General features: G+C 40.0%; 1 protein-coding gene across 6 annotated transcripts in view; it reads left to right on the plus strand.

Moving 5' to 3' along the window:
- Nucleotides 1–24,486, plus strand: part of LOC148327706 (metabotropic glutamate receptor 4-like) — a 165,512-nt gene that overhangs the window by 72,865 nt on the left and 68,161 nt on the right. For all 6 annotated transcript variants that reach the window (XM_088308713.1, XM_088308712.1, XM_088308715.1 and 3 more), the window contains one exon: nucleotides 9,015–9,231. In XM_088308713.1, coding sequence (XP_088164839.1) covers nucleotides 9,015–9,231 — 217 coding nt within the window. The remainder of the gene's footprint in view (nucleotides 1–9,014; nucleotides 9,232–24,486) is intronic.

Consider the following 24,486-nt stretch of genomic DNA (forward strand, 5'->3'; position numbering starts at 1 on the left):
AGGTCCTCGTGAGAATAAGAAAAAGCCGCCCAGATATCTGACTTGTACTATTTCCTGAACTCCAGAGAATTTAAGAAACTATCAGAACAAAATTTGGATCAGTCTTTATTTGACTTCTTCTTTATTGAATATAAAAACAAACATGCATTGACATTTAGTTAATTAAGACTTTATTACCTAGTAATTTGCATTTATTTGGCAACTAATTTCAACATTACCCTGCACTATTTCAGTCCCAAATTAAACTGGTGCAAGCTTAACCACTCCCATACTCCCTCTTGTTGTGCGCAGTCTGTAAGCAGCTGCTATCACACAAAATCGAGTTATTCCTGAATCGAAACAGGAAACTCTTCTGCAGCGGTCTTCTTCAGCAGTCCCGTTATCTTCTGCTAGTTGGCCGGAAACCATTATCATCCATTCACAGCCACGACGGCTGCACACCAGCTCGCTAAGTAAACCAAGATTAGTGATGCCAGTAACGTGTGACTGGAGGTCCCCAAATGTAATTGGTGTATTTCTAAACAAATGTACATTATAAATGTTGAGTTTTGTCTTCCCAATAATAATAGTTAAACATGGCAAGTAAAAAAGATTGCCTTTATTTACAATTTTATTTAAGTGAAGTCAAGAAAGACTCTTTAAAGTTATTTTTTTATTATTAAAAACAAGTACCCCATTTATGTTCAGTGAAATCCATAACTCATATTTTTTAAATTAAAATAAATATGACGAGTCATCAAATGAGTTTTTGTTAATTTTTTTCCAATAAAACCTTTATTCTCAAATGTCACTGTTAAAAATACACTTCCAATGAGTTGTCAAAACCGGGTGCCATTTTTATGTTGAGCGAGGTTGTCGGTATCTGCTCAGTGTCGCTTGTAATCTAGTTACTTTTAAAATTAAGTAGTAACTACATTACTTACTTACTACTAAGCAGGTAGACAGCTACATTAGTGTTCAAATTATTATTATTATTATTATTATTCACAATATAATTGAACTCAATGGGAAAATTTAGTTTTGGAAGCGGGTTGCGGTTGAAACGTTGAGGTAGCACTCTATCGACAGTATACTCAGGAGATGTGAGCAGCACCATCGTCAGGGTCAGCTCAAGTTGAGAAAATCGAGTTCAGACCTCCTCCTGCAGCATTGTCTCTAGGTAATTGTGTTACCACAGACAGGAACTACGTTCTCAATTATACTTCTCCCTATCCGTCCATTTGCCATGCCTATTATCCATGCAGTGCCGGGAATGCAGGGAGCCGCTGTACCAGTGAACAGACGGAGAAGAACAGACAATTTAAATCGTTGTGTTTACTAACTTTGTTTTTTTTGAACAACCTTGGCTAGCTGTCTACCGCAACTGATTGTAGATCCACTCTTAAAAAAAAAAAAAAACCTGAATGTCAAGTCTTGCTTTTCCCAGAGCAGTAGTGCATGCATCTTTAATAAAGCACAATAAAAGCAAGGGCGTTTAAGAAGTTCAAGACCTTTAACAAGGCTTAAATGTGCCCCCCCTTTACTAAAAATTGGATTGCTTAGCAAAACGGGATGTCAGATTTCATCCCAAGACATATTCGACAAGTAGACATAGGGCTGTGAGGGCTTTTGGATGAAACTTCACAATGAGCCTAAAATGCACCCTAACCTTCACAGGTGAATTTAATTTGGCCTTCATAAACAAGACAACTCAACGTGCTTCACACAAGCAAAGTCACCTTAAAGCATTTACAAACACAACAGAACATACATTAAACAACAATTAATATGATTTTGTTGAGTTTCAATTTAGTATTTAGTTTCTCGTTCTCTTGTGTTTCTTCGTGTCTTGTTAGTTTATCGTGTACACCTGCGCCTGTCATCATTAATTTTAAAAGGGGAAGTCAACCCAACAAATTTCTTTACAAGCCAAGTAGACTATTTTAAACCGTTTTTTGATATGTGATTTGTGAAATACTCTCTTCCTAACTGCCATTCTTCTGCCACGGTGTTCTTGGCGCAAATCAGCATATATACTTTGCCATGTGCGCAATCGGGCAGGAAACGGTGCGAACTGCACTCAGCTGTCAAACTTTGTGGGCACGCTTGCGCTGGTTTGTCTTGTGAATAGGACATTAAGACAGAGCAGACTGCGCGTGCTAATGAAGTGCGATTAAAAGTGCTATCAGTGCCGAAGTTCATTCTTTGTGGATTTGGCCCTGAGTCTATGTGGCATATGGACACGTTACCAAACATGAATACCCCACCACGGCATCGCCAAATCAGCTCAATCAAATATATGGTGCTATTCAAAACGATGGTCAATTTAGAGTCATCTACGCAAGTAACCTGCATGTTTTTCTTTGGAATGTGGGCAAACGAAGAAAGACCGTACAAAATTCCACACAGGATTGCCTGAGCCAGATTCAAACTTGAGACCTTTCGACTGTGACGCAGATGTGCTAAACGCTAATCCGCAATGCTGCAAGTGGAATCATAGAAAGAAAAAAAAAAAAACAATAATTGTGTTTTCCCTGCATTATCTACAAGGACACAGGCAGGATGTGTGCGGTTATTACATTTATATTCACACCCTCCAGTATGTGTCCTTCAGCAAATACCAGCATAACAAAAGACAACTTTTGACAGTGTTGCTTCTTTCCATCCACTGGGAAAAAAAACTTAGTTTCTTCCATCGTTTAGCTCCCCTTATGATGACGCAGCCTACGTGTTTTGTAGTCGTCTCCTGCTACAAAGACACGCGACCTTTGAACTCAACCACATCTCCAGATGCCCCGACAACATACAATCGATGCTTTCCACAGAAGAAGAAAAAGAAGGCCACACAGAAAGACAATTTCTTTTTTTTTACCTGTGGAGAGGCTCTTCTGTTCTTTTTTTCTTTTTAAAGTGTTTGATCAGAGCTTTTCTGATGCACTTGCACAATGCTGGCGTCCTTCCACTCCCCTGAGCCGCTCTTGGCACCAAAGCCATCATTCAGTCATTGTGGACCTTAACAATGCGTACGTCTTGATATGCAGCTTTTCATATTTCAGGGAATGGCTGGAAGCTTGTAAATTGAAGATCTCAGTGAGAGTGTGCGATTGGTTTGTCTCTATCTGTGCCTTGTGATTGACTGGTGACCAGGCTAGAGCAGGGGCGGCGCTACCGGGTGGCCAGGCGTGGCCTTGTCACACTGTTTTTACTTCGATTTGTTCCTGCTTGATTAGTAGTGTGATGGGCACTGTTCTGGATATGTGTGGATTTATTTCATAAAATCCTGACTGGGGATGTTATGACAACGAATGATGGATGCACGCATGGCCACCTCTTGCCACCCCACACTGAGATGTTTTGTCACTCTGGCCAACCCCGCTGAAAGATTCCTGGCTACGCCCCTGGTCTACAGTGTAAATAAATGATCATCCATTCACCCGACCGTTTTCTATCATCCTGCATCCATAAATCATGTGATGTGGATTTAAACAATGTTAGAGCGTGGACCATGTGGTTAGGTCAAAGAGTTCCAGATTTTCTGTTTGTAGGACTTGGACGGATCACCAGGCAATCGCGGCAAATTCAAACAAACAACCATTAAAACCGAACATTCACACCTATGGACAATTTACCGTCTTGAAAGTACATAAACACATAGTCCTGTCCACGGCTCAAAAAGATCAAATCAAAGTCCCTCTGTTCATAAAAAGTTGGTCCGAGTCCAACAGGGTCATGTTGGAGGTATAATACAACGATGATTCAGATGCAAAAGTCTTTTGTGTTTGGACTACCAGGGATTGTCCACATTTCAACGCCTCTTGATTTATTCATTATCTTAAAGTTGTTGTAGACCGCAGGTTGACACTTTACAGGAATAAGTGTTTACGTTGGGCACAAAGGCAGCGCCTCTCCACTAGCCAGACATCCTCCTAATTGCTGTCAGCTGCCGCAGGCGCAGATGAAAGTTTGACTTTGTCGGAGTAAGCCGAGCAGCAAATAGCGGAACCTCTTGAATGGAAAAGCAATCCCCGCATAATGATACCACAAATCAGATTCTCGCCGCTACGAGATTGCGCCGCAAACAATGGGGACTTTATGCCGTCAACTGAGGCGTTGTGATATGAAGTACCTAGGTGTGTAGTCGTGGAAATTAATTTATTATCGCTATTATATTATTACACAAAGAGACCTCATTTGTCTCTCTTTGTGCATTGTTATGATCCATCGCATTGGTTCTAATGACTTTACATCATATGCGACTTGCTCATCTGTCACACCTGGGCTCACTGATGCTGACTGTTGCAGTAAATTTGGGGTACACGAACCTTCGGACTGTTTTTATTATTAAACTGTATTTGAATGGAAGTTGGTGTCTGTAACAATATCAAAATAATTGTTTGTATTTGATTTATACGTAATATTTAATATAGCTGTTATTTATCTGACTTTTTGTCATCTTGAGACAAACTCAATTGGGAAGTAGAGCTGTTGCACTTGAAGAGGATTCAAATAAATAAACTCTCTAAAGTCTCTCAATAAAGCAGTCTCATAATGTCTCTGCAGTGTCTCTTTAAAGTATATTGCTTTACTCCCCCCCCCAAAAAGAAGATTCTGGAGATTTACTTGGCCAGCTTTGGACTGCTCCATAACATTTCCATATCTCACATTTGACCTTTAATATTTGACAGCAGACTGAATTGAAAGGATGAGACAAAGCCAATAGGATTTAACTTATATGTCGGCTTTGTTTTCCACGTACTTCCATCTTGGATAGAGCCATATTTCCTCAAATAGTGACCTGCCAATTTATTTTCTTAACAACAGAGAGTGAGATTTAGCTTTCAAAGTTGTGCGAACCCAAAAGAAGCATGTTTGAGGTACTTGTAAAAGCATCGCAGTAATTCAAATTCAAAGCGAGCTGTATTTTGAAATGCTTACTTGGGTTAGCACAACCCTGCAGAAATATATTTGTTGACAAAATTGAGCTGGAGCTCTGCACCTAAATAGAAAGCAACTCCCAAGTTATGCTTTGAGTTGCTTTTCAAAGAATTACGATGATTAAAAAGTGAGCCGTGTGGTAATCTCGGTGTGCATTTGTTGCATGGCTTTGAGACCATGTCGTATTTTGCGCGTTATCCAGGGTTGAGCTTAGACCAGCAGTGCAATCCAACACTTGAAAAGAGTCTTTCATGAGTAAAATCATCAAAATGTGCTTACTCTCCATAACATTCTATCTGCGAAGAGGCTGTAAACCCTCTACTCACACCTGAGCGCCTCTTTTGGGTCTCCATCTTAAGTGCTCGGTGGTCTCCCCAGTGGTCCCTTTCAGTATACATGAACCCCGCAGGTTCTTTGAAGCACCTCTAGTTTGTGCAGAGTCCCATCTGCTAAAGACAGTTAAAGACCTGTATGTGAGCTTGTATCAGGAGCAGGATTCTGTTTATTCGTTGTGCTTTTTCTTTGGCTTTCGTGTTGACACCATAGATAGAGTACCAGTGATTTCCAGGAGAAGCGTGACAATGGCAACAAAACAATAATCGAACTTGTTGCGTTGTAGAGGTTGCCTAGCAACATGAACTATGCACATGTAAATTTTATTTTTATTTTTTTTTTTTAGACGAAATTAAGAGATAGTCAGTGGCCATACTATTGGTATGTGCTATGCTTTAGGCGTTTTTGATGACCCCACCACATAGATGTCCATTGGTTAACTACAGAACCAGAAATTTTACATATTGCAACACAGCCATATTGTAGCAACAGAATCACTGTAACCATTTTGCTTTTTCTTTGGCTCTTTGTGATGCCATCAAAGTCCAGATAAAATATGATGACAACCACTCTGACAATAACTTAATCCTGAACAACCATTCGCCACGAGGCATTGAAACTCTACAGACGGCTGGCAAAGACAGAAGGAAAGGGGGAAAAAAGCACAGGTGGGAAGTCATTAGCATAACAATACCAGGTTAGTGTACTTGCCTGCTGTTCACTTGTGTCTAGCACGCTATTTTACCACAGGGATGAATAATGGTCGGCTCACATGTAATGTTCACCTTCAATTGGGGGAAACATGACTCATGTGCTGGAGTCAATGGAGTGATGATGTCACATGGTAAAGCACCGGCAATACTGTTAAGGTTACATATATGTTATATCATATAACATTTCACTATGTGGTTGCTAGCCAATTGAAGTGTGTGTATATATATATATATATATAGATATATATATATATGTTGGTGCTGCGATTACATTTTTTAACTAAATATAAAATAAAAAATGAAGCTTGTGAAGCTAGAGTATTTTTGTAATGGAAAATCACCAAATATGAAGGTTATTTGAATTCAAAGACTATTCTGTTAGCTTTCTTTGATTCTTGAATATGATCTAAACGGAGACAACTTCACAGGAATTTCTCAAAACTTATACAGTACATTTAGTTCTGCTCACAAGCACCACATTGCAGAAATGTTGGTTTGCAAGGCCCAGTGGTAATTTGAGTACGGTGTTTTTTTCTGAGATGATGTGCCAAAGATGTACAGCTAATATGGTTTTATTTGCAAAGTATGCAAATTATTTTTTTTTTATTTTTTAAGTCAGTCAAACTGAGTTAACTGAGTTCAAATATTTAACTGCATAACAATTTTTTAGATTAATCTCTAGAGCTCATGCTTTAACTTTGACAGCCCCCCAAAAAATTATATATATATATATATGTATATATATATATATATATGTATATATATATATATATATATATGTATATATATATATATATGTATATATATATATATATATATATGTATATATATATATGTATATATATATATGTGTATATATATATATATGTATATATATATGTATATATATATATATGTATATATATATATATATATATATATGTGTGTGTATATACATATATATATGTATGTATGTGTGTGTGTGTGGGGGTGTGTGTGCTATACACACACACAGGAATTTAGGAACGTGCAACAATGCTGACCAAACATTCAATAAATACATACCTCAGCCCAGTCAGTTTCAACGCTGTTATTTTTAAAAAATATTGTCTTGATTCCACTATAATATTAATGGATGTTCTATTTTCTGCAATATGGTTGTCTCTTTTTTAGCTTGGTGATTTCTAGTCCAATTATTTTGTGTCAGCACAAAAAAAAGCCCCCAAAAACAACTTACACACATAATACAGCTTCCATTACTACACTACTATGTCAGGATCCTAAACTATGACCGATTATGAGGAAGAAGGGGATTCCTCTTCTGATCATCTGGCACTAACACTGATGCAGTCCGTTAGTTATCAGTGTGGCCCCTTCGCATGAACTAAAAAAAATCCCTGTAAAGACAAATTATTTCGAGCGTCTCCTCAGAGCTGTGCGCTGTTGAAAGCATATGGCTGCACACAACGCAAACACATATCTCCTGCCAACGCCAGGTACTAACAAACCGGAGGGATGAAGTTTCCCGGACTTAACTTTTGGGATGAAAGACGCTGGTGTAACTTTGTAGAGTGATCCAAATGGGAAACAGTAGAGCTTTTTGGAGCTGGCAGGATGAGGATCCTCCAAATAGCAAATTCAGATACGCATGAATACAGTATCAAAAAATGAATGCAATTGGGTGTCTATGAGAATAGGACACATGAAAAAGTCTCAAGGTCATCTACCATCCAAGAAAATCTATGCAGTCTTCAATTTGACAAACATAATTATACAGGTTTGTAACGTTTTAAACATCAAAGAACATGTAAGTCCTCAATATTATATTTATTAAAAAACATTTGTCAAAATCCATTTTTAGTAAAAAAGAGTTTAACAATTGTATGAAGTTCATTTGGTCTTATTATTATTCTTTATATTTTGACTGAGTCAATCATAGCAGACAATATCGTTTTAGGTTGTTTTGTTACATGACATGTTTCGGTGAGTCTTTCGGCTTCTTCAGAGTGCTACATTATGGTGTTGTGTGACTTTTCGTAAGCACCAGCCAGTTTAATAATATCAACCAACTTTACCTGTTTTATTAAACATCAAAGACACTAACGTGTTTTTGTAAATGGCAAAGTCTAATTTATTTTCTCAACGTCAAACATCAAATACTGTTCCATGTAATCTTGGCTGAACATACATGTTTTTGGAAACATAACTTACTTTTATAAACATCAAAGAGCAATTAGTTTTCAATGACATAAATACCCTGACATACAGTACACGATACACACTGAAAAGCATATTGTTAGTTTCCATCTTGTTTTGCAAAGTCGCTGTATTTCCCACCTGCTGCAAGCAGACGACATTTAATGAGCAACATGTTGAAATATTAAACAATGTGCAATTTATGCATTTCTATCAGCAAACCATGCATCACCTTGACAGGTTTTCAGTGTGCCTGCTACATCAAAAAAAAGTGTTATTTTGGGCTTCAGATTGTACCCGCTGAAGAGTTTACACCAAGTAACATACTGTAGCTGACAAGAAATAATTGCCAAGTGCACTTGTCAGCTTTTCGCTGTGGTGTGAATATCAAAACTCCAAACTGCAGTCTTATCTGTGTCACTGAAAGAAAAAGTGCAATATTCATTTTACTTACAATCAGATGCCATCTAGAAATATTAAAAACCTTTTCCCCCCTTTTCAGTCATTTCCGCAATAGTTTCCTTTCATCAACACAAATAACCTGGTAAAAATGTATTTTATGGGTTTTGAATCTAACCAATCTGACAGGAAATTCTGTGAACATCTGTTGCAACAGTTGCAGGGCAAAGTCTCAAAGACGTATATCTTTTTGTAAACATCAAAGGCAGTTGACTGTTCAAACATTTAAAATCAGCAAAGACCATTTCGTCTTCAAGGAACCCAACCAACGTGTTTTTATAGCCATCAAAAACAATAAGCGTCTTCATCTGACCTATCATAGACGGGACATCTTTTATACATCAAAGCCAGAAGCAGAGTCTCCAAGAAGGCAGAAATGATTTCCAAACAGAATGACGTCAGTGTTGCCCTTTTGTCCAGATCCCGCAGGTGAGCTACGCTTCCACAGCTCCGGAACTGAGTGACAACACCCGCTACGACTTCTTCTCCCGAGTGGTGCCGCCGGACACGTACCAAGCACAAGCCATGGTGGACATCGTCAAAGCCATGCGCTGGAACTACGTCTCCACCGTGGCCTCGGAGGGCAACTATGGCGAGAGCGGGGTCGAGGCATTCATCCAGAAGTCTCGGGAGGATGGTGAGTGAGCTGATTGAGTGTGTGCGTATATAGGTGCGTGTGTGTGTGTGTGTGTGTGTATAGGGGACGGATGGGGGTAGGAGGAGGAGTGGGTGTGTGAGTGTGGTGACGCGAATTTTCCTCTTTATCAAGTTACCCGAGTGGACATATTGTACTGTTCTGCTGAAAATTGCCCAGGTACTAATTAATTAGTTCCAGAACACGTATAACGTTGAAAGGGCTTTGATAGAATCTCTGAAAGGCTTCATGGTGCTTTTAAAATGACCATTAAAGCTTCATATATGTGACATGTAAATGGGCTAGCGTTGTCAAAAACACTCCATCGGTGTGGACAGCAACGTACACCCTGGACTGGTCACCAGCCAATCACAAGAAACATAAGACAAATGACAATTAACACATATATTCACATGATCAAAAAAGGACAATTTAGAGTGTATAATGAACCTAACGTGCACAGTGAGGACATGCAAACTCCATGCAAGAAGACCGGAGCTGAGATTCGAACTTGGCCTGCAGAACCGTGAGGCAGACTTTAACCACTACGCCACCATGCTGACACTTTGTTATCTTTGCTTGTTTTTTTTTATTTTATCATTTTTTTAGGGGGGGCAAACTGAGTTGCATCTAGGAACGAGGAATAGAATCCACTTGTGTATTGATTAGCGCTGTCTTTTTGAAAAACACATCCTCTTCTGTAAAACTGCTCTCTATATATTACGTTTGCAGGGTGAGGAAAAAGAAACTGCCTTGCAGACGATCTAAGATGCTCACCTAGCACCATTGTTGGGAGGAAAAAAGTAACACCAGAACAGAAGTTACTACTTTTTGTTGTAAGGCAGTAATTTAAAACATCCATCCATCCATTATCTGATCCGCTTATCCTACTAATCAAAATGTAATTCAAAGGGCACAGAAAGGAAAATTGATTTTTTAATTGCTTATCAGAGTGTAGTGTGCGCCCCTCCGGAATTTGTGGAAAATTCCGCCCCCAAAGTCAATTTCAATCAAATTATATTTAGTAGGCATTTCTATCGTGAGACCCATCGACAAAAACGTCTCCAGAACCCATGCCCGAGGGAACACAGGAAATTTTGTATTTGTTTGAATCAGCCAAGTTGGGGTTATTTTGGCCATTGTTGCATTCTGTCCAAGCCTGTTTTACTTCCCAATGAATTGTCTGTCATGAGTAGATCTGCAAAAAAAAAAAAAAAGGTTTCTAGAACCTACGCCCCAAAATACACCGGAAGTCTGTTTGTTTTGCAGCATCCATTTTAGGGCTTATTTTGCTACCAAATTTGAGTATATGCATATAGATGAATAAAATTCACAATAGCCCCTCACATTAATCAATACCCCAGAAGTATCACGCTGTGTTATAGAGGTTGGTGACCCCCGGTACGATGCTATTGCCTTGCTGTTATATTGTAACATAACTAATTACTGAAATATCACTAAGATCGGGCGGTCTCACAAATTTTTAGAATTTGTGCAAATATCAGACCCACATGGGGACTTCCAAATAGTATAGATTTGTGAAAAATTGAATTGACCAAATGTGCTCAACAGTGACTATGTTACACAAAACCTGTCCATCACCGCTCAGGGCCTAATATGTAGACAGCCCATCAACGTTAGAGAGGTTTATTTGAGTGTGGCTTGACAAAATAAAGTAAGCGAATGCTGAAGAACATACGTTTTCTAAGCTTTTGATCTGCTCCAAGAGGGTGGGTGTCTGACTGTGCACCATGAAACCGCTCTTGGCACCGCAACGGCAGCACGATACCGGATTGGCAACATCACAAAACTCCTCTGCAGCGCTCACTTCTGCGGCTCCCGCGGAGCCACCAACCAGCACTTCCAGCACATGCTTGTCGCTGTATTACGCAACCTTTAATTACCGCCCATCACGCCGCTTGCCATTTTGTACAAACAGTATTAAATATGAGGAATGAATCGGGGCTCATCGGCAGTTAAATTCAAAGTCAATATTTCCTCCCAGTGAGGACGAGTCTTCATTAAAAACTTGCAGTGTTAAGACTGCGGAACAAATTTAAGCTGATATTTCACTTTGTGTAAGTGTGTTAGAATTCCACCAGCACACTTGCCCGCCTGATTCACTTTGTTCCATTGTTTAAGGCTTAATATTTACAGAAAGCCGTCCAGTAAATTATCTGAGTCAGCTGCTTCAGCAACAACCCCGGAGTGACCTGCTTTGAATTCATAGTCCGCTTGCCTCCCTTAAGAGAACCAGCAATAAACGTGAGAACAAAGTGAGTTAGGTGATGAATATAAGAAGAAATATAAAGACCAAGTGAGGGGAGGGGTTGATTTCTGCTTTTCAATCTATCATGGCTGGTAAACAACGTGGCCTTGAAAACTCTCTTTCTTGGTACATTTCCAGCAGATTGGTATCTATCATGAGCTGACCTAGGATGCCATCCTCTGATTGCGATAAAGTGAGATTACTTCTGTAAAAGCACACACAAGTTGGAAAACATCACCAAGTGGAAGTGTATGTGTTACAAATTGAAACAACAAGTTCCTTGTCGAGACTAGTGCTAGGATGAAAATGGACTATACTGGAAAATTCTATGGTAGCTGATAATACCAAGATTTTGGTGACATATTCCGATAAAAGCTGGGTTTGTCTCTGTCAAAGAAATCTGTGGAGCATTTTCTGCTAGTTGCACAACAGTTTTGGGGTAGTTGAGAGACATGTTCACGACGAATTTGGGCTTGTGGCAGACTACGGTAGGATGGTCAAAGCAGGAAGCTGGACTATTATACATTGAAATACAGGGACAAATTTCTTGTGTTTAAACAATTTTGAAATGCCAGAAACAAAAATTGTTGTGAATATTGTCTATTCAACAATGCAATTTTGGAGCTTCTGAAAGACGGAAGGCAGTGGTCCCCAACCGTTTTTTTTCACCGCGGACTGTTTCATCAAACTCCATAATGTTGGTTGGACTGGGTGCTGGTGTCATAGTGTGACGAGCGTTGCTCATTTCACTAGCTTGTGTTTTTAATATTCGTGTAATGCGACCGAGACAATTAGCATCTTGACATGCGTCAACTGCAAGTTTCCGTTTTTTTTTTATATATATTTTTTTTTAAATCGTTGTGGCCCGCTGCAAAGTGGCCCCCCAGGCCATGTGGTTGGGGACCACTGATTTAAGGAATAACTTGGAGCCAGGAATGAGAAAGAGTCACTCACTTGACAAAACCCCTGTCAACTTTGCATTTCCTTGCGGCTGGCTCATTTTATTTCAGTGCACTGAGACAGTGCTGGTCTCTTCTAGAGCAGATTTTCAAGTGTGCTGCACAAAGGATGGGCCGATGCATCCAACTCACACGCACTAAAACATGACTTTTATGTTGGTGATGGCTTCCCCAAATTTATCGGAGCAATCAATTTATTTTTGGTAACTCAGTAATTGGTCTTCTTGTCTTCCACTAACATGTTCAATTCCATCACTTAAACCTTCCATCCATTCAATTCCCTCACTCGTCATGCTCTCCAAATGTTTCATGATAGACCTTTTACCGCGAAAGCCAAAGTGCAAATCGCCTTTAAATAATCTCCACCACTGTTATCCCTGTTGCCAATATTCTTTAAAGTAATGGAGTATGCAATTTAGAGACCACTATTTAGGGTAAAAAAAAAAGTCAATCTCACTAGATCACTTGCAACACAATCTGGCAGCACAAACAAGCAATTGAGTACCTGCTGTTTGGAAATGAGGCCCTAAATTCAGACAGTTTCTGATTATCAGTGAAAAACGTGTTTTGATCATTAAAGACTGCTAGACCGGTAGAGACCTTATTTGGTTGGTTACAGACTCGACAGGAGTGCATTTTCACTCCCCTCCCATCCCACTCACGCAGAAAAAATCTCGTACTGTCCCGTTCTGGACCTTAGTAAAAAAATAAAAAATCCTGTCCTGTCCCGGTGAAAACGACTTCTATCGCGTCCTGCTCCCGTTCAGAATGGCTCCTGTTCCCGTACCACTTCCATTTTGGAGATCAGCAACATAAAAAAATAAAAAAAATAAAAATCAAAACGAAAAATAAAACTTTTCTATCTTGTATCGTCCCAATCACGTAATTAAATGTAAAATTAACCTGCGGGATTCCTAAAAGAAGTTGGAAATGATAGGATGACTTTATCTTAGACTATATCAGAAAGGTTGCGTGTGCTGGGATGGTCTTCCGACTACGATTGTATTATACGCTGGGATTGTTAAAGAGAACTTTGCCATGGAAGAGACTTTTGCAGGTCGCTGATGGTGTAGTGGTACACTCGCCTGAGTTGTGTGCGGGCAGCGTGGGTTCGGTTCCCACTCAGTGAGGTGTCTATGTCTGCTCTGTGACTGGCAAGCGACCAGTTCAGGGTGTAGTGCGCCTTTCGCCCGTAGTCAGCTGGGATAGGCTCCAGCACCCTCCTGCGACCCTGTACAGGATAAGCGGTGTGGATAACGACATGACATGAGACTTTTGCATACTCTTTGAAAATGGCAGAAACTATGTTGGAAAAACTTCAGACTATATGAAGATAGTTGAGATGTGATGCTTTTCGGCTATTTCAAACTATGACGATCAAGCCTATGGTAGTGTGGTCGCACCTTTGATCAATTTTGTCCCCCTCACCTCCCCAAAAAATGAAGTAATATAAAAATGAGTTTGATTTCAGATTTATTATCCTGTAATTAATTTGGATTTCAACTGCATTCAGTTGAGACTGAGTCCCAACTTTAACTGCAGACAAGCCTCTCAAAGATGTTGATTACTTGGGAACATTCCCCCCGATAGATCATTAATCAACTTAATGAAACACAGTGTCAATAAGAGCCCTAACAAGATTTCCCCAGCAAACCGACGGCCTGCCCAAGAGCCACATGAGAAAGCCTGCTAATGGAGTCCCCGTTTGAGGGAGGATTACAAGCATTGGCTGCACACTTTGGGTCACCAAGATATATATTGATAAATGCAGACCATGCAAAATCAATAATCTACACAATTGCATTGCTACATTGAAACCAATATCTGAGAATAAGTATAAAAAAAAAGGTAAGAGTGTGTGGAAATGCTTTTTTTGTCTTTGCTGATTTATTTATCAGAACAATAACGAAGACAGTATTTTCACAAGAACATCTATCTATGATGAATCCTCCAAAATCACTAAATGAAACTGCGCTGATTAAAAATAACAATCAGTCGTAAATTCCTCAGGAGGTCTCAAACTGACATTCATTTGGTCCCTTTAGACAACGAAGCTAATGTGTGTTCATCATATATTCCCCTCTGAATACAATATTAAATTTTTACTAGAAAATAAAAATTTTCCAAATGCCTCACTGACACTCATCAACCATGAAAAATCGAATTATAGGTATTAGGGTGATTTATTTCCAAGGAACGTATGGTCATAAACGAAAGGACAAGTGACCGCTCGGGTGTGGGAATTGATGGCACTCGATGAAAAGATTGGTGTTCATCGAAATGATGACAAATCACCCGAGGGGGAACAGACTTCACCGTAATACATCTACTTGTAACAGAAATCAAACACACGTTGGCTGTCAAAATAGGATTTATCATTTGGCTACACAAGGACCCCAAAATATTAAGCATGGAAATCCATGCAATAGTTGGGACATGGGCGTGTCAGGGGACATTTGTTGCATTCAATTACCGCATGTTGTATATGAACCACTTTAGTAGCCACCTCATGCTAAAGCCCACATTACTCTGCAAACAAATACAGCGCCGCTCAGGCTCTGACTCGTGGACGTCAAGACTTTGCAATATGCTTATCAGAATCAGAATCAGAAATCCCTTTATTGTTGCGGTATTTCAAACACAAAGGCAACTTCCAGCCGCATTTAAACAGAATCCCGGTGCTCTTCGGATGAAGTCAAGTCAAAAATAAATGCCATTTGTGACTGACACTAGAAAAACTGTTACTATTGCACTTTTCTAAATTGTTCATTTCAGGATGGAGAAGACAAACTATTAATGTTGCACTTTCCTAAAACAATATTTAACATGGTATACTGTCTATATTATTAAATACTGCTTGTATTGTTATATTTTTGATGATTTGAGACTCTTCACATTTTGAAAAATTTACTGCATGCAATTTTGTTTGTTTCATTTTAAAGCTGTACTTGCTACTCCCTTACTGCACAATTTGTACATGAGTCGTGAGCACATTGTAGGGAGTTCATGGAAACATTTAATATTTTATTTACAAGATGAAGAGTAAATATTTCAAAAGCCTGTCAATAAAATCGTACATACACGCTAAAAAAAAAAAAAGAAAAGAAAAAAGACAATGCCTGAGAATTAAATGTTAAATTTGAGGAGTTGAACTAAAATGATTTTCATATGGAAAGCGCTTTGTTACTTTCTACTTTTGGAGGTGTTGTTTTTCCCGAACGGCCGGTCTATTTCCGTGCCACTCGACCCGCGTGACAGCCTCCCCGTCACTGATTAACTTTCGTTGTGTGACGTGCGCCGTATGAACCCCTCTCTAGCCCGTCTCCAGCGTTTAGTTGCATGACGTGTGAAGTAACATCAGAGCGAAAACTAATTGATGTTAGCCATGCTAGTTAGCTACTTATCTCCATCAGTAGAGAGTCGATTCTATTTATTTCAACAAATATAGACAAGCTCACTCTCATTGCTGAAAATATTAACGTTACCTTGAAGATTGATGGGTGTTGTTTTCATGACTGTGATATCATATTGGGAGTGTTGCCTCCTGAGTGAGAGACTCTTATAAGCACATTTTGCACATCCTTTCTCAACTAAGCTTTGGTACCCCTTCCAACAAAACAAACTCTCTTGCCCCCATGGTAAACCTTGAAATGGGCTAAGCTTGAAAAAACTCGCCCAAGTCAATATAAGATATGTTTCACCTGAAATGTACAATGGAAATAAACAAGCCTCAAGACAGAATCAGGCACTCAAACCTGCAGTCTAAATCCAGCCTTACTCTGTAGCTGACTTTCTTGTAAATTCTCCGGTAAGATGGCACTCGAGAGACGTCCCTTGTCTTTACTTCGCACAAAGCAATAAGAGCAGAAATATTTAAACGTCGGTCATAGCCTTCACCCGCAGGGAAGGAACAAGCATGACGTTCCAGCTTCCATCCACGAAGCCGGCTAATATCCGAACACTAGAGCCCGCTCCACCTCTTTATAACGCAGCAAGACCAAAATAACCCCTCCGAGTCCCTTCAGATTTGTCCTGTCGCAATTTGCTTAAACAATTACGTGTCGTGGCTTAATTGGACGAGCCTACGAGCTGAATGATGATCTGGCTGCCTCGCCGACTTAACGATGGAGTGACCCTATTAGTGAGAGATGTATCGCACCGGGCAATTTTCTTAAGCAAGTAACGCCACGTGAACCTTGATCCTTAACATTAGCTATCACTTCGTTCTGTCGGGAAAAGCTCAGCGCCTCACGTGATCTATGTGGGAATAATTGCCTGTCTTCTCATTTTTCATGCAAGGAAATATTCAAATGCAGCAAAAGTGGAGAAGCAGAAGCCATAGATTAGGGTGTGGGGGAGGATACGGGTCGCGGTGGCGGGGAAGCGTGATGTTGTTTAATTGGCCCTGAAGTACCCTTGGGGGGGATTCTGCGCCAATTGGCCGAAAAATGCAATGTGACTAGCTGCAGATAAGGTGAGCCAAAACAGTATGCGAACAGTGGAGAATAAACGGAAATGAGAGGATGATTCATGCCTCGTGTCATAGGCTCTAAAAAAAAAAGAGATTACAATATATTTTGTTTACTTTGTACATTTTTTCCAAACAATGTATGCCGACTGCTCGATAATTTATACCAATGCTAGGGAAAAAAGTCGAAATCCATTTGATTACTGGATTATTCAATGGAATTAATCAACAGGATAATCGATTCTAGAACATGTATGCATACCTCTTGAGGTGAAAAGCTTCACTCAAGAGACCATATAAAAAAAACACTTGATTATAGTTGTAGCGCTCTCACACAATTTAAACACATTTCAACTTTTTAAAACAAATTCAAAACACTGTGTTGTCAGAGGGCTGCGCGTGAAAGTCTGGGTGTGAGCTGTGGCCGACAGCAGCTCCTGCATGCGTGAGTACGCTCATTGTGTTAATGTGTTTTACTGTTCTTCCGGTGTTCAATAAACAGTTGCTAAGTGCTTTGGCAACTTTTACTCTCCTTTCCCTCCAGCAAGGGCATTTTGGTAAGTATTGTAAATATTTGAAACACAAATTGCTGCAATATAGCTGGCATTTCCAGGACAGAAAAGTGGATACATTACACTCAAAAAGTTTAAAATTTTTGTGCACCATGTGTGGCTATTATTATATTGATGAAATACCTTTACACTGTTTAAAAAGTCTATTTAAGTAAAATTCAATTTTAAAATTCCTGTCTGTGGGAAGGCATTAAGGCTTTTTATTTGGTTTCTATCCATCATGGGTGGGTCTAAACCGAGTAACTACCGTGATGAACATAAAACCATCCTTGTTCAACAATTAGAAGTAAAACTCCAGCCAAGAACAGATGTGATTTTTGTCTTTGGAGCCACAAAAGTGCCAGAGCACCCGTAGGATTAGTTTTAAATTAGAATATTGATTTACGAGTTATTGATTCCCTCGATGGAAACCATCTATCCTTGCTGTGTGTGGGTGCGTGTGTGTGTGTGTGTGTGTTGGGTAGGTTGGGGGGCTTGGTGAAGGGGCTGCGTGTGAATTGCACAATACGGTGGCCATCAAGTCTTCATACGCACGTCACGGTTATATGCTTCACTTGTGGAGAGATATTCTCACTCGAGCATTTTTCTTTTTTTTTCCCCGCTTATGAAAGGTTTGGCGAGGTGAAATGTGGACAGCACAAATGCTGGACATCGCCGCGTCTCCAATTGACGTGTCACCAAACACATCACACGAATGAAAACAATTTTTACTCACTGTGTAGAACCGAAGACAAGGTACATGAACATTTGTGAACGTCTTCGGTGGTGAGCATAGTCCGTGTAACAATGATTTCAAGACATGGTGCTCATTTCAATGGGAAATGCTCCCACACTTGAAACTTTTTCTGTCTGAATGTGAGAATTTTCTCAAATTCACACACGTTAGATGATGGTCAACATTAATATACCGTCTTCGGCGGTAAATATTAATAAGCTAACTTAAGATTACAGATCAGTGTAACAGATTTAAAAAGCAGGACAATGTGTTCAAGAATAAAGTGTTCATTGTGCTGGGAGGAATCGGCAAGAGGCTTTGATGATGAGTTTTGAGTACCGTATTTTCTTTCACACCATATGGCGTACCGTATTAAAAGGTGCAGTCTCAGCTACGGCTGCTATTTCTGTATTTAGCACATACATAAGGCTCGCTGTATTGGTATATCACTGTCTTGGGTGCAGGCATGGTAAAACAAGGTTGTTTAAAAAGATATGGGAGCATGCATGCACACTAAGACGCATGCTAGCATGCGTGCTAGCGTATGTTTTTACAAAGGCAGCAGGAGCAAAACTGAGTTTGGTTTGAAGTATTGAACATGCCAGGTCCCATCTCGTCATTGTCACAGTCAGTCAAGTTGCCGTCCGGCTCCTCAGAAAGGATGTCACAATATTGAAAGCAGACATGTTAGCCCGAGCATTCGCAATTCATTCACAAATTGTGGCGTAACTCGCCCGGCACTGCCTGCCAGTCTTGGTTAAAGCCGTGTTCACCATCTGTCATCCATCACTCACACGCCACTCACAACTTCATTTCACTTTGAACACTCTGTTTACACCGATGTGCTACGGTTGGAATGATGGCAAGCTCCAAGTTCATTTGCCGGACTACCGGTACCTACTGGGGGCGTCCCTTAAGTGTCTTCTTTCACACGGACTCTTTCCCCTTTAACGTGTGCATGCTCTCCTCAATCATGTCCACCTTTTCTATATATAAGCAACATGTCGCCAAGAAGTGCAGAGTCACACAACATCTACAGATTTTGGAACTTGGTGCACAAATAAGGCTGCTTTATAAGGTGCCGCGTCCATTTGGGTGAACATTTAAGAGTGCCTTATGGTCATGAAAATGCGGTAGTTGAGTTTTAGTAGTTGAACAAATAGTGTTTTGAAATCACTGAGTAATTGTTTTAATAACCGTTTTCAATTTCACTCAAATATTATAATTTTTACCATAAATGTTCCAGCCCTAACTTGAGGGTTAACACTCAAGACTAATTGCATATTCTGAATGTAAATTACTCCGACCTCTAATTATTTCACACTTGATGGGTGAGTAGGTACTTCAGATCACCAACATTTTGTATTCAATCCATTAAAATATAAATTCTCGATTATATTCGTATATATTTTCCTTTTACATAAAGAGGTGAGTAATATTAAGGGGAGAAGGCAAATCATGTGTTTGCTGAGGGACAATGGCGTCCTTGGCCTCTTTTAACAGCCAACTCAACTTTGCTCTGGTGTATTCATAATTCAGTTCCCACTATCACCGGTGTGGCACACTTTCGTCCATTTGCCAAAGAGTGCGCTTGCACTAATGGTGCATAAATGCAATTGAGTTGCAGAGGAACCTTCAGGGGAGTGCTGTGAAGACAGCCTCATGTCAGTGAAGCAAGTGAGGACACACGCAATGGCGAAAAATGCCGCCGCAACCGTTTGTCGTCGCAGCGTGCAAAGTAACCTTGACGCGAGCAACCGAATTGCATTTGGAGAGATGTGGAGGGAAAAAGAAGACACAAACAAGATTTTTTATATGGTAATAGGCAGCACAGTGAGGTACAAATAGGATTGCTATTATTCCATTAGCACTAAACGAAACATCTGAAAGGGAAAAGACGAGAGGGTGGGGGTGGATTTGAGTGATTGCGAGCAGAAGCAGGCTGATTCCTGGCCTCAGCTATGGAAAAGATCTCATGTCAAGCCCTAATATATTTTGAAAGAATATTACAGCATGCTGTGCTTGTGCTTAGTGCATCTGTCTCACATTTAGCAGGTTCTGCGTTGGATTCTGGAGCGTGTATCTTCTCCCATTGTTTGCATTAGGTTCATCGAAATTGTCCATCGGTGTGAATGGTGGTTTGTCTATATGGGCCTTACGATTTGCTGGCGACCGGTCCAGGGTGTACCTATCTTCTTTTGCCCAAAAACCTCCAGGTCACCAAAGAGCCCAATGAGGATTAGCACTCCAGATAATGGACGTATGAATGGGGATAGTGCTTGTGAAGTTATATTTTTCAGCATCAATGCACATTTGTTTCTATTTTTGGGGTTTAAAATGGATCTGCTTTTCTTTTTTCATAAATGTAGACTGAAAAAGAAAATTGACTATTTGTGTGTGCCTATTGTTCAGTTGCCAACAAACGGCGGGGAACAGGAAATCCCATCAAAGTGTGAGCTTGGTGAAAGACGCAGCTCCCATTAAGAGTTCAAATGAGGAAAAACATGCAGTCTTTGTTGCCATTAAAGTATAATTCACCTGCTTCAAGCTGAGGATGTTTTCAACTTGGGGAGGAAAGCTATTAGTGCGTTATTGGACACGTACACCAGCTATATATATATATATATATATGTATTTTTATTTTTTTTTTAAAGTCGTGGGTGCTAAGGGAGATAATTTGAATGGGAATGAGTCATAAGACAACATGACTCACAGTTGCAAGAAAGTACGTAAAGCTTTTGCAACCACATGGATTACTACAAAAACCCGGCGCACCTGTTAAAAAAAATGTAGAGTGCAAGCTAATCGAACTCAGGACTCAGCCAACCTATAGTCCAATAAATGTGACGGGATTGGGGGTGCTGATGCAGATTATTATTTCCTGTCGTTTAGATTATTGGAATGCCCTCCTCTCTGGTCTTCCTAAAAAGACTATTTCCAGTTTACAATTACTTCAGAATTCAGCCGCACAGACGCTGACTACGACCAGAGGGCAGGCACATATTACACCAGTTTTAAAATCGCTGCATTGGCTTCCTGCGTGTTTCAGAATTGATTTTAAGATGCTTTTATTAGTTTTTAAATGTCTAAACGGTATTGGACCATCTTATTTATCAAACCTGCTCCTATTGTAGCAGCCGTCACCCATCCTGAGGTCCTCTGGCATCGGCCTTTTATTTAGGGTGAGGACCAGAACTCATGGTGAGGCTGCATTCAGCCGTTCTGGTCCTTGGCAATGTGATAGTCTAGATCAGGTGTGGGCAAACTACGGCCCGGGAACCACATGCCCGTTAAATGTTTTAATTCGGCCCGTCGAACTTGAAAAAAATGAAATGAATAAACCTTGTTAATGTTTTATTTTCTAAATCCTGTGGCGTGTCAAAGACAGATATTTTGTTGTCATAATTTTGTTCATTTTCATTTAAAATTAAATTATAAAGTTGTTTTTTTCTCCAATGAGGTGAGGTTACCAAAACACTCTATCCATCTGCTCCTGGTCCGGCCCCTCTGTCAAATTTTAGAACCCATTGTGGCCCGTCAATCAAAAAGTTTGCCCACTCCTGGTCTGCAGAATTTATTGTACTGCACTTTGAGCTGCATTTTGTGTATGAAAAGTGCCATCTAGATAAAATTTGATTTAATTTGCTCACTTGCTCTACCAAGCCACTATGAAAATCTCTTCACAACTTTGTAGTGTAATGGAGGCAGCATGATGGTTTAGAAATGCTTTGCGACTTCAAGACCTCGATTCATTGCTATCATTGACAGAAGAGTATATCCCCAAATTCATCAAGTCATTTTGCAGGAACCATAAACAACCCGAGCTGGGCACCCTTTTTGGTCGGTCAGTCCCCCGCCCTCCGGCCGTTATCTCGGTAGATCCCTTCGGCCTTATTAATAAAAATTGTCGGCCCTCAACCCCCTTCCGGCCTCTGTAGCAGGTGGGAGGCGTGGGTTACGTGACGTCAGAATAAGGAAATACAGGCTCGCTTGAACGCACACTGCTGTCTTAGATCTCTTCATACACAAACAGTTGGTTGTGGTGCTTTTGACGCGTTCGGAGGAAATTTTGTCATTTGCCCATTTCGCGAGGAAGTTACTCACATGCACGAGGGCCGATTTGCGGGCTGGACTAAAATCCACCTCTGGCCTTTGTTAATGGAACCCTTTTTTAAAATTCGTCATCGCTCCAAACATGGGGTGCCGGACGGGCCAGAGGGTCGGACCGTTCCGCCCCCGGGATGTACTGCCCAGCTCTGTAAACAACATAAATGAACTAACATGTCACATGGTTTATGTTTGTGTATTTATTGTGTACTACGTGTAATATATGGTTGCCAGTGGGTACAGATTACTAAACTGTGGGTACAGATTAGCAAAAAATACTTTTTTCTCATACTCTGGCACCAGAGGGGCTCCGTACCTTTGTTTCCCTCTTGTTAAATTTTTATAGTCAAGTGATAATCACGTGGTTTTCATTTGTGTAGAGTGTCGAGCGTTATCTTCCATAGCGTATGATTCATTCATTTCTGATGTCATTCTTTTTTTTGATAATGTATTTTCCTTAAAATCACAGTGACGAATGTTTAGGTGGGCTTTGTCCAGGTCGAATCTGTTGCCAATAGGCGAGTTTTAACGCCTTCAAAAGTATTATCTTTGCCTAATTACCGGACACAACTGATCTGCTGTCAACTGAAAGGTGCCTCTACCACAGACTTGCATCACTTGTGTTCCCCATGCTACTGGAAAAGAAAAACCAGAGGGAACCGGTGAGCTCATTCAATTGTTTGTCCGAGCATACAAACTGGGAGCAAATTTTCCATCTTGTGGGCTGGGACGTGAACAGAAATTTTTGGGAGCCAGTTTGTCCAAAGGTAGTTTAATTTATGTTAACATCTACATTATGTTATTGTTTTCCTTAAAATTGTTTTAAGCTGTTGGCGTTTTGTATTTATGCTGTTGCTTTTTGAATATTTGAATTAACAGTTGACATTTTTTTGTCAATTAAAACCTGATGACTCCACATATTGTACAGAAAGTATGTTGCATTAATTTATGGTTAAGTACTTATGAAATAACTAAGGCATATTTTCAGGATTACGTATTGAAGTACGTACAGTAAGATTTGAAATGGAAAAGATTGAATTTAAATGACGGTCTTATTATTCCTAATTGGTGCTGTTTCATGCAGGCCAGGTTCCTATTCTTAGAGGACGGGAGTTGATGGTGAGCTGCCACAGACTAGTGATGGGAAAATGAAGCTTCAGATTTGCTTGATGAATCAGTTTAATTTTTTTACTCCTCTAGATGACACTCTCTGTTCACCATTCTGTTGAAAGTACACTCACCTGCCATTTCTTAAACCCCTTTATTTAAGACAACAGTGTCATCTAGAGGAGTAAAAAAATACAACAACTGGTTGATGAAGCAAATTTGAAGCTTCATTTTCCATCACTACCACCGACTTCAACCTGCACAACTTTGAGCAACTATAAAAGTACTAAAGTGTGGTCAGGAGCGCTGTAGCCCACTCTTCCTTAAAACAGTCTACTGAAACCCTTACTCTGAACATCATTTACATTCACATTTGTATGGACTAGACGGCTGTGCAGGACTCTCAAACCACAGGGTCTTGGATTTATAGATTTATTTTTTTGTATAAACAGCGTATTTTTTTCCTTTCGCTCATACTCTTGCATTTTTCATCCTAAATTTCGTGCCTGTGCTTTAAACCCCCTTACTTCCTCCCTGAGCTGAACCCCAGACCTCTGTGCCGAGCCCAAGTATAAATATATAAATATGAACATGGTATAGTTCATTTCCTTCATTAGTATAGCATCTGTATACAAGTGTTACAAATACAAGAAAAAAACAAAAATAGTGGATGTCCAGGAAAATTGGACCAAAATGTAAAAGCATTAAGATTTACAATCTGGCTCCTGACCATTTTCAAAGAAGATTAGGGCGGGGCAAAAAAAATCACTCAGTTTGATCATTTAGAAACATCCAACAATCGGGCCTTTGCTGACGTTAATCAGAAAGGAGCGAAAAATGCCCAAAATGTGGCCCGATTGGTGTGTGTGATGTCGCAGTTTACTTCGACATCTCCAGTGACCCGACCGAATGGAACGCGTCAATACCTGTGAAACATATTCTTATGACTAACGTGACCAAAATCAAAGCACTCATTAGAGTATGGACATTTGTCAAGCGTTATACCGCCTCATCTTTTCACAATAAATCATCTTTCAAATGTCATTCTCCTAATTCATCAC

Source organism: Idiotropiscis lumnitzeri, chromosome 11 (genome assembly GCF_059441095.1).
Source record: "Idiotropiscis lumnitzeri isolate Australia: NSW breed Sydney's pygmy pipehorse chromosome 11, RoL_Ilum_1.0, whole genome shotgun sequence".
Lineage (NCBI taxonomy): Eukaryota > Metazoa > Chordata > Actinopteri > Syngnathiformes > Syngnathidae > Idiotropiscis > Idiotropiscis lumnitzeri.